General features: G+C 48.6%; 1 protein-coding gene across 12 annotated transcripts in view; it reads right to left on the bottom strand.

Annotated features, from left to right (window-relative positions):
• Window positions 1-358: 358 nt before the first annotated feature.
• Window positions 359-11429, bottom strand: part of AGAP1 (ArfGAP with GTPase domain, ankyrin repeat and PH domain 1) — a 635310-nt gene continuing 624239 nt past the window's right edge. For all 12 annotated transcript variants that reach the window (XM_054550021.2, XM_024243256.3, XM_024243257.3 and 9 more), the window contains 2 exons: window positions 5421-5676; window positions 359-1936 (listed from right to left, as the gene is read on the bottom strand). In XM_054550021.2, the coding sequence (XP_054405996.1) occupies window positions 1733-1936; window positions 5421-5676 (460 nt within the window). In that variant the 3' untranslated portion in view covers window positions 359-1732. The remainder of the gene's footprint in view (window positions 1937-5420; window positions 5677-11429) is intronic.

Genomic DNA, 11429 nt, shown 5'->3' with positions numbered 1-11429 from the left:
TGCTTTTAACCTAAGGGATGCTGTGGTTTGGTTGACTACCTTTGACTACCACCACTGAAGGTGGCGGACGTCTCAAGCGGCCGGATACCGCCAGATACCGCGACAATGGAAATCAGGTGAGGTACTAGCGTGGAGGGCTGGGCTGCTGGGTCAAGGTTGTCTGGGTTCTCAGGAGCCAGTCTGTGCCACAGAACCATCGGCAGCTGCCTTCGTAAGGCACCTCGGTCTGGCATTTGGAAAACCACCCCATCTTGCCAGAGCCCCTTGGTCCTTGGTTAGCAAAAGCCGTATCCGATCTAAATCATGCTTTCAATCATGAGAAACCACGTTCCTTCTTTTTCCTTTCTAATATACTCCAGTGTGTCTTTTTTTTTTTCTTTCTCAATTTTAATAAGCAAATTGTACCACCATCTTATTTTGAGATGCTCCTTTTTAAAAGCTGTAGATCACATTAATGGAAGTGTTTACTGCTGGGAATATTTTCCATGTACAATGATCTGTAACCCTCTTATCTCAACTAGTTGCACATTATTAGTTCACATCCAGTTCAATTTATAAATTAAGAGAGGTGCCATTTGTCTGTACAAAAATCAATGCATATTTATGAACTTCTTTTATTCAAATATATTTTCACACATCTTATCTAAATACATAACACAGAAGCCTGTGTGACTTGGGCAATGTGGCCCAGGAGGGCCTGAGACTAACACATCCACCTCGGCAAAAGGACATAAAATATCTCTTACGGTCGGAAAAAATAGCCTTTTGTGTATTTACTTAGTTTACGAAATATACTCGAAATGCTATTATTAGCTGAATTTGTGGTTTCCTTTTGAATTTCTGAGTTATTCTTATTTATTTTTCCCATTTTGTTTTTGCACCAAGGAGACCGGAGTCAAATAATACTCAGCGACTGATTTCCTCTCTTTGGACTGAAAAATTAAACAGATACTAAATTATGACAGTGAATTTAGAAAGGAGGGCTCCAAGGGCTTGAAAGAACATGTCTGGGATAATATGATGCTTCTAAGAGTATTGCAATCACATCGTGGCAATCACCGGAGCGTGCCGCGTAACTACCTCCTCGGCTAATATGCTTTCTTCTCGGTGATGACTAATCATGTTCTATTAAACAGCAGTAATGCTGGAAGAACTCAACTATACAAGTGTAATGAAGCCAGTATTCTCCCTGGACAGATTAGCTACAACTGATTTGACACATACCATCATAGGGGCTTCAAACCTGACAAACTCTGTGCTTGCTTCTGATTTATGCCGTCAAGCTCCTCAGAGAAGAGATGGAATCCAAGTGTTCCGTTTGGTAGAGGTGAAATGTACTATGTGCTTAAATGCCAATTAAGGAAAGTTGCCCCTTCTCCTTGTTCCTCGCCTCCCCTCCCCCTTGCGTCCCCGTCCCTTGTGCCCCCAGGACAAGGGTCCTGCGCCATGTGCTATCATGAAAGGGCCGAGGCCCGTCGCTCTCTCCTGTTTGTGGTTTAGGGGAGTTTATGAAAAGGAGCCACTTCTGCAGTCTCCCGGCCGCCTCTTCGCCCCTTGAGGATGTCCAGGTTTTGTGATTTTGTTTTTGGGGTGAGAGTGGGTGGGCGGGAGGGGGACGGCCACCAGGAAGAGGGAGGGGATGCGACGGGACTCACGTGCTGCGACTTCCTAGCGAGAATGCGGCGAGGCTGCCGCGTCCCCGGTGCGGCGAGCAGGCGGGCACGGCTGTTCCTCAGATGATGGTGGGCACCCTCCCGCTGCTGTTGTTCCGGTTATTGTTTCTCCTGGACAGGTTGGGGGTGGCCATGAGCACGAAGCGCTCGTCGGGGCAGCCGTACTGCAGCAGCACGTCGATGCACTCCTGGCTGGAGGCCTGCCGGGCGTAGGCCAGCGCTGTGTTCCCGTGGGCATCTCGGGCCATGACGTCCACCCCGTACTGTGGAGGTAACGGAGCCCACATTAGTATCATGGGGGATGCGATGGAGGGAGGGGGCAGGGAAGCTTTCTCTCAGCCCTTGCATGTGGCTTGTGCTTGCACAGCGGGGCCCGCTACACAACTGGCTGGGGCGCTACACAATGTGGCTGGGGCGCTACACAACTGGCTGGCACAGCCTGCACCCGTGGCCAGCGGATTCTTTTAAGGAAAGAACGTGTCTTTTTTTTCAACTGAAAGCCCCTCCTTTGTGCAACATTAAGGAATCAAAGATAACTTTAGTTTTGCTGTTTCTATTTTGACTTTCCAACTGCACAAAGAAAATCATTGTTTTGATCTCAGAATTTTCATTATAGGAAATACATAAATAACACATAAGAGCTCAAGAAGAAAAAAAAAAATCACCCATAATCTTACTGTTTAGAGATAACCTTTGTGAATTAGTGTATTTCCTTCCAATGAGTTTTCTTTGAATCTACATGTATATGTACATAATTGAGATAAGACTATACAAATAATTTGTATTTTTTTCATTTTTTATTGATCACTATACTGTGATCATTTTCTCACATCATTAAAAATTACTCAGAAGCACAACACAAGCTGGGTGCAGTGGTTCACTTCAGCCCAGGAGTTCAAGACTAGCCTGAGCAATATTGGGAGACCCTGTCTCTAGAAAAAAACACATTTAAAAAAAATTAGCTGGGCATGTGGCATATGCCTGTGGTCCCAGCTATGCAGGAGGTTGAGGTGAGAGGATCGCTTGAGCCTAGGAGGCAGAGGCTGCCGTGGGCCAACATCACACCACTGCACTCCAGCCTGGGCAACAGAGTGAGACCCTGTCTCCCCACCCCTCAAAAAGCATAACGTATGCAAGTCATACAGTATGCCACCACATGACCAGAATTCAGAACTCTCCCCTCAACTGTGCACACTTTGTAAAAATTGTCACTGGGGCCAGACACGGTGGCTCATGCCTGTAATCCCAGCACTTTGGGAGGCCAAGGAGGGCAGATCACAAGGTCAGGAGTTTGAGACCAGCCTGACCAACATGGTGAAACCTCGTCTCTACTAAAAATACAAAAATTATCTGGGCATGGTGGTGTACGCTTGTAATCCCAGCTAGTGTCAGGAGGCTGAGGCAGGATAATTGCTTGAACCCGGGAGGTGGAGGTTGCAGTGAGCCGAGATTGTGCCACTGCACTCCAGCCTGGCGACAGAGTGAGACTCTGTCTCAAAAAAAAAAAAAAAAAAAATTGTCACTGGAAGAAACAGTACTCGGATGTATGTCTTCACATAGAATCTTTCTCAGGATCTGTGATTGATTATTAGAGTGATGATTAGAAGGGGGAAAATATGAGGTTAAAATACACAACATTTTTAAGCTTTTTGCTCATGAAAGAGTGAATTCACTTCCACTTCTGCCAACTCACAATGTGTGAGAGTCTGAGGCCACTCAACAGCATGGAACCAGTGCCATCGAAGGAAGTTCTGCTCAACTGGAGAAGGAAAGATGGCCTGTAATTTACAACTGTGCCCCCTGCTTGCACCAACAATTCACATGTTTAAGTCCTAACACCCAGTACTTTAGAATGTGACTGTATTTGCAGATAGAGTCTTTATGGTGGTATATTAGCTTAAATGAGGTCACAATTGGGTTAGCATCTATATGAGAAGAGGAAGAGGCTGGGCTGGGAGGCTGATACCTGTAATCTCAACACTTTGGGAGGCCGAAGTGAGAGGACTGCTTAAAGGCAGGAGTTCAAAACCCATGGGCAATACGATAAGAACGTTAACTCTACAAAATTTTTAAAAAACTGCCATTCATGGGGGTGCATGCCTGTGGTCTCAACTACTTGGGAGGCTAGGGTGGGGGAGTGCTTGAACCCAGGAGTTCGAGGTTACAGTGGGCTATGATTGTGCCACTACACTCCAGCCTGGACAACAGAGCAAGACTTTGTCCCAAAAAGAAGGGGGTGGGGGGGAAAGGAGAGATCTACCAGGAGCGAGTGCAGAGCAAAGGCCCTGTGGGAACACAGGGAGAGGGCGGCCGTCTACCAGCCGTGACAGAGGCCTCACCAGGAACCATTCCTGCTGGCCCTTTGATCTTGTACTTCCAGCCTCCAGAACTGTGAAAAAATAAATGTCTGTTGTTGACGCACCCCTGTCTGTGGTATTTTGTTATGGCAGCCCTAGCATACTACACACAACTCTTATTTAATTTGCATTACATCACATGTATGACTCATGAGCAAAAGGGAGTATCTGTGTGATTTTTGGTGTAGTGTCTGTATCTCACTCATTCACCAACTGCACCCATCAAAAAAGTCAGATCAAGGCCGGGCGTGGTGGGTCATGCCTGTACTCCCAGCACTTTGGGAGGCTGAGGCGGGTGGATCATGAGGTCAGGAGCTCGAGACCAGACTGACCAACATGGTGAAACCCCGTGTCTACTAAAAATACAAAAATTAGCTGGGCGTGGTGGTGCGCACCTGTAATCCCAGCTTCCCGGGAGGCTGAGGCAGGAGAATTGCTTGAACCTGGGAGGCGGAGGTTGCAGTGAGCTGAGATCGCACCACTGCACTCCAGCCTGGGTGACAGAGCGAGACTCTGTCTCAAAAAAACAAAAAACAAAAAAGTCAGATCAAAAACATGCAGAAACCTGCTGCACTCTACACATGCTGCTGTAGAACATGCTGCTGTGCTGGACTGACCCATCCTGCCTTGCGGGTGGAGACAGAAGAGCCTCCAGCTGGGTGTCCCACCTCTGGGTGCTGTCTCCACTTCTGGGCACACACTTGCCTTCCCTACCTGGAGAGCCTCCCTGCAGGCAGCTTTCTGCCTGCCTCTGGTGCGGACCTGCCTCAGCAGAAGTCCCAGAGGTCCACAGGCAGCCCCTAGGTGGGCGTGGCTTCTCAGATGTAGCTCCCGGGTGGCACGGGCAGGGCCTCTCTGCACAACCACTTTATCCTTCTCTTTCACTCCTTCAAGCATTGTGACACATGCTTCAATAGGAATGTAAAGAATACTTTTCCCCAGTAGAAATTAATCAGAATGGTTCGAAAGAAGTCCTTTGACAAACTCCTGCCACATCAGACCTTAAAGTTTAGGGTCCAGTATTTCTGTGTTAAGTGAATAAAAACACCAAAGGTTTGGAAATGGGGAAGCCCTACAAGCCATCCCGTTAATACACCGCCTTCTCTCCAGAAGATGATGGAAATGATAAAGAGGGATAGCACCAACCCTGCCTGATAAGGGGCAATCACAAAGTTGCAATTTTCAGAAACTCTAGCAAGTACTGTACAAGGAGGACCGGCTGTCTCTCCATAAGGCCCTCTGCTCTTCAATCAGAGTTTCCCATTAGGAACTGTTCCCACTTGCAGATCGAGAACAACAGCCTTCTGCCAGAAAGATGCCCGCGGAAGCAGAACAAAGCAGAGAGTGCCTCCTGTGGCCCTGTCCTCTGCCAGGCGTGCAGACCACCTACCCAGATCAGGAGCTGCGCCAGGACCACGTTCCCCTTGCGGCAGGCCAGATGCAGCGCTGTGCGGCCGTCTCCCTCCCCGCAGGTCTCGTTCACCTCATCCCGGGAGCCGTGTGCCAGCAGCAGGATGGCCGTCCGCAGGTCCTCGTCGGCGGTGGCCCGCAGCAGGTGCTGGCCTAGGGACAGCTCCGTACAGGGCAGCGGGGCCAGGAAGAGCTTCTGCTCGTACTTGGCACGGATCCACCGTTCCTTCTCTTCCCTGCAAAGAGCCACCAGACAGGTGCAGTCACGATCAGGCCCGAGAACACAGGCTGCCGGCCCCTGCCCAGTGTGGTCGGGAGGAGCCGAGAGGGAAGTGAAATAACAGAAAGCAAAGGTCTTCACTCGGCACAAAGGCCCCTGGGGGAAACGTTTATCCACCTTCACAAAACAGTATCCTCACCAGCAGCATCAGCCCAGAAACGCAGATTCTCAGGTCACGCCCCAGACCCCCTGAATCCGAACCTCTCAGGGTGTTTTAACAAGCCCTGCAGGGGATTCCAATAGGCCCAAGGTGTGAGAGCCGCTGATCTCAGGCTCATACATTGCCTTGGTGCTGCTTCTGTCACTTTTAGTGTAGAAGCTGTCCTTGGAAAAAAAACTACCAAGTGAGGGCTCAAGGCCATGGCCTTGGATCAGTGGCTCTCACACGCCGATGCACAGGGGAAACCACCCTACTGCCTGGGACCAGCACGATGGAAGCACGGTATCCGGGGTGAAGAGCACGGACCGGCATGATGGAAGCATGGTCTCCAGGGCCAAGAGCTGCTTTACTGTAAGCAGGACTGTAAGTCAGGGCTACAGGACACTTGGCTGGAGCCGGGGGGTGGGGGAAGGGACAGCCAGTGCACTCCCCACACTTGGGGGTGACCATTGTGCTTTTAGCTTCAAACTCCGAAATAGGGGGTGTGTGTGGACTTCCCAGGGTCTTCAAACCCTTTCAGCTGAGGAAAACATGGCAACAGACTCATGCAGGAGAGGGTGGAGACTTCAATGAGGAGGTTTAGCAGGGAGATGCAGCTTTTGGAATCTCCAGATACTTGGGGAAGGCTTAAGTGGAAAGGACAGAATGTCAGGAATGGCTGGGTTTTTTGGGGGAAACTGTTCCAGGGCCTGGGAAACAGGCAGGTAGCTCCCAGAAGCCAGAGCTGAGCCCAGAGGCAGAGGAGAGGACAAAGCTGGGGAGGGGTGGGGTCGGAGGTGTGGAGAGCGGATGATGCTGATGCCTGCCCGCCCCGGCCCCAGCATCACAACCTAGCTGAGATGGGGCTGCCTGAGCTGGCCAGTGTAATACGTGGTCTCCTCCTGGGGGGTCTATAGAGGATGGAGACCCTGCTACACATCTGTGGGGAGGGCTGAGAAGGACAGGACAGGATGAGATGAGAAGCTCAAGAAATAGAAGAGGAAAGCAACAGTAAGGCATGTTTATGTTGACCCAAAGGAAGGACCCCAGGCGAGCAGCTCCTGTACTTTGTGGCTACTGATGATGGTTTCTGGTTTCTCAAAAAAGAGCGTGACAGATACTGAAAACTCAAGACTCTGCAGCACCGCTAGAGGGGAAAAAAAAGGTGGGGTGGTGGGGGACAAGAAATTTACAAAGAACAGTGTGAGATTTTACAAGTAGCTCTTGAAATTTTACAAGGATCCCAGGAGCCGAGCCCAGCCAGGGAAGTGCTCCCTGCCTGCCTTTTTGATGAGGATGACAAAGAAAAGAGGCTGGGCGCGGTGGCTCACGCCTGTAATCCCAGCACTTTGGGAGGCCGAGGTGGGTGGATCACCTGAGGTCAGGAGTTTGAGACCAGCTTGGCCAACATGGTGAAACCCCGTCTCTACTAAAAATACAAAAATTAGCCGGTGTGGTGGCGGCGCCTGTAATCCCAGCTACTCGGAAAGCTGAGGTAGGAGAATGGCTTGAACCCGGGAGGCAGAGGTTGCAGTGAGCTGAGATTGCACCACTGCACTCCAGCCTGGGTAACAGAATGAGACTCCATCTCGGAAAAAAAATAATAATAAAGAAAAAGAAAAGAAAGAAAAGCCCTTCACATAAGAAGGGACTGCAATTACCCATAGAGACTTTAATAACGTGCTGATTCACAATCGCCCTCTCCAAAATTCAGGTTTCTCCAGGGGAATAATCAGAGTACACAGCTACAAACGACACGGAGAAATCACTCAGGGCTTCCACGAAAGTCTAGAAAGAAAACTCATTACCCATGACATTTCTGCTTCCGAAGTACAGAGGAAAGGCCTTGTTTACACCTTTTACCCGTGTTTACATTGCACCTAGTGATCTAGTGTCGGGTTAGCCCTAATCTGTTTTTAAATACTTAGGCAAACAAATTCTTCCAGGAGTAAATCTGGATTAGTTTTGCTTCACTTCCTGGTACATGTGAGTGACCCCAGAGTGACCCCTGACTCTTTTCATTTGGAGATTTCCAGGACAAACACTTGGCTACAGCTGAGAAGTGACACTGGCCCCCACAAATGCAGCGGAGGCAGCCCCTGCACCCCACTTGGGCAAAAACACAAGCACAAAAGCACTGACAATGTCTGGGAAATACAGGTTTGGGAGACAGACAAAAAGAAGTAGTTCTGATACTATTTTAAAGGCCTTATTTAAAATGTATTAAACGTTTGTTGATGCATTTCATAAATCACAAAAGAGAAGGGGCAAAACGTGAATTAAATGAAAAGGGATGACAGTGAAGGATACGTCCAGATTTTCCAGTTCCAATTTGCTAACTCTCATTTTTTGGTAGACATTAAAATCCCACAACTATTTGATTCCGCTCCGATTGACTTTAATAGTCATTGCCAAATCACTCAGGGATAAACCACATAACTTAACATAGTAGCTACAGCGCTAACTGCAATTATTCAATTTCTTTTTAATATTTGAACACCCCAGCCAAAGAATGAGTACAAACCTGCGGCTCCTGAACCCTTCGCTGTGTCAGTATGTTCTCCCCGGGAACTGCTGGAGTGATTCTCTGTCCTCACATCTCACCTCACAGGCAACCTCATCTGAACTGACAAGCTGACACACATTTCAATGAGCTGTTCTTTACTTTTAAAAATCAGCATTGTTGATACCACCTTAATCCTTCAAGAATGGCTATAATAAAAAAATCTAAAAACGGTAGATGTTGGCGTGGATGTGGTGTACAGGGAACACTTCTATGCTGCTGGTGGGAATGTAAACTAGTACAGCCACTATGGAAAACAGTGTGAAGATTCCTTAAAGAACTAAGAGTAGAACTACCATTTGATCCAGCAATCACACTACTGTACCTACCCAGAGGAAAAGCAGTCATTATATGAAAAAGATACTTACACACACGTTTATAGTAGCACAATTCACAATTGCAAAATTGTGGAACCTACCCCAATGGCCATCAATCAACAAGTGGATAAAGAAACTGTGGTGTGTCTATATATATATATATATATATATATATATATATATATATATATATATGATGGACTACTACACAGCCATAAAAAGGAATGGGTTAACAGCATTTGCAGTGACCTCCAATGAGACTGGAGACTATTATTCTAAGGAAAGTAACTCAAGAATGGAAAGCCAAACATTGTATGTTCTCACCGATATGTGGGAGGTAAGCTATGGGGACACAAAAGGCAGAAGAATGATACAACGGACTTTGGGGACTTGGGGGGAAGAGTGGGAGGGGGGCGAGGGATAAAAGACTACAAATAGGGTGCAGTGTATAGTGCTCGGGTGATAGGTGCACCAAGATCTCACAAATCACCACTAAAGAACTTACTCATGGCTGGCCGTGGTGGCTTAGGCCTGTAATCTCAGCACTTTGGGAGGCCGAGGTGGGTGGATCTCTTGAGGTCAAGAGTTTGAGACCGGCCTGGCCAGCATGGTGAAACCCTGTCTCTACTAAAAATGCAAAATAGTGAGGGTGGTGGCGTGCGCCTGTAATCCCAGCTACTCAGGAGGCTGATGCAGGAGAATCGCTTGAACCCAGGAGGCAGAGGCTGCAGTGAGCCAAGATTGCACCACTGCACTCCAGCCTGGGCGACAGAGCAAAACTCTCAAAAAAAAAAAAAAAAAAAAAAAAAAAAGAACTTAATTAACCAAATACCACCTGTACCCCAATAACTTATGGAAAAAAAAATCAGCATTGTTTAAACTACGTAATAACAGGTAGGTCCAGGTTTTGTGGGCCCGAAACCCACAAAAGGGAGGCTGAGATAGGAGAATTGCTTAAACTCTGTGGAGGGTGGAGGATGCAACGAGCCGAGATTGCGCCATTGCACTCCAGCCTGGGCAACAAGAGTAAAACTCCGTTTCAAAAACAAAAAAAACAAAAGTTTTCAGCCAGCTGCAGTGGCTCATGCCTGTAATCCTCGCACTCTGGGAGGCCGAGGCCGGGCGGGCCACCTGAGGTCTGCAGTTTGAGACCAGCCTGGCTAACATAGTGAAAACCCGTCTCTACTAAAAATACAAAAATCAGCCTGACTTGGTGGCAGACACCTGTAGTGCCAGCTACTCAGGAGGCTGAGGCAGGAGAATCGCTTGGATCCAGGAAGCGGAGGTTGCAGTGAGCCAAGATTGCGCCACTGCACTCCAGCCTGGGTGACAGAGCGAGACTCTGTCTAAACAAAACAAAACAAAACAAAAACAGGAGCTTTCAATGCTGACTTCTGAGTCCTTTGGGACTGCAGTATTTCAGTGTTTTTTCGGACACTAGGAGGTGGCCAGGGAGTTGGGGCAGCCACTGGGCTTTGTGTCTGCATCAGACGTGATTCTTGTTAGCAGCTGAAATTTAACTAGTATGAAAACAGGACTCAGACAAGGGCACTGGGTTTTTTGGTGCTACTTCAGCAACCTGATGCATGTCAGCCACCTGCTGGGACTTGAAGCCCACCTCCTGTGGATGTTCCCATCCGCACACCAGGGGGAAAGCTTAGCTCCCTGTACTTTCTGCAATGCCCAAAGGCAGGGAAAAGCCAATCTCCCCACCAACACTAGGCTCATAGGCTGCACTCTTAAGTGTTAGAGAGACTGTGGCTTATGTGCCTTTTTTCGACTTAGTGGTGTAGATGTTCGCTTTTCTAATAACTTCTTGGACTCTCCTTTCCTCATGTGTCAAATGGGGACAGCTGACATCTACACAAGGCAGGGCTGTTTTGGGATTTGGGATCACGCATTTGGATGACACCATGGCCACAGTGGTTCCCCTGCAAACAGCGGCTGTTGTTATGACTGAAGAGAACAACCTCCCTGATAATTCAACGTTATGTGAGCACACAGGAGCTCACCAATGGAAGCAGCACGTGTTGGGGAAGTGCTGATGGCACGGGGCCGTGGGTACTGAAGGCCTGCTGGGCACGGGAGGCTTCTAAATCATGGCTGTGTGTACATACAAGCTTCACGCAACTCCTCATGCTCAGCATGGTAGGGGGTGCTGCTCTTGGCCAGAGGCCTTGCCAAGCCTGCTGGCATCTTGTGAGCTCCCCAGAGGGTGCAGAGGATCCTGAGACTCTGGGGTAAGAAGGAGTCTGGCTGGTTTAAATGACCTCATAGCTGTCAGAGTTGCAGGAGCAACATCTGGTTGGCTCCTGCCCACAGCCTTGAGATGTTTAAAGGCTTCTCGGATGTTAGAGGCTGAGTCGTGTCCCATAAAATTCACATGCTGAAGCTTTAACCCTCAATGTTGCTGTATGTGGAGATGGGGTCTTCAGGGAGAGAATTTACGTTAAATGACGCTATAAAGCTAGAGCTCTAATTCAATAAGCCAGATGCCCGTATAAGAGGACGAGACACTGGTGATGTCTCTCTCCCTCTGAGCGCACCCGGAGGAAAGGCAGGACACAGGGAGAAGGCACCATCTGTCAGCCAGGGAGAGAGGTCTCACCAGAACCAACCCTGCGGGCACCCTGATCCCAGACTTCCAGCCTCCAGAACTGTGAGGTGTGAATGTCCTGCACTTAAGCCAC

The sequence above is a fragment of the Pongo abelii genome, chromosome 11 (assembly GCF_028885655.2).
Source record: "Pongo abelii isolate AG06213 chromosome 11, NHGRI_mPonAbe1-v2.0_pri, whole genome shotgun sequence".
NCBI lineage: Eukaryota > Metazoa > Chordata > Mammalia > Primates > Hominidae > Pongo > Pongo abelii.
The sequence above is the reverse complement of the archived record's forward strand: the minus strand, read 5'-3'. Positions and strand labels throughout refer to the sequence as shown.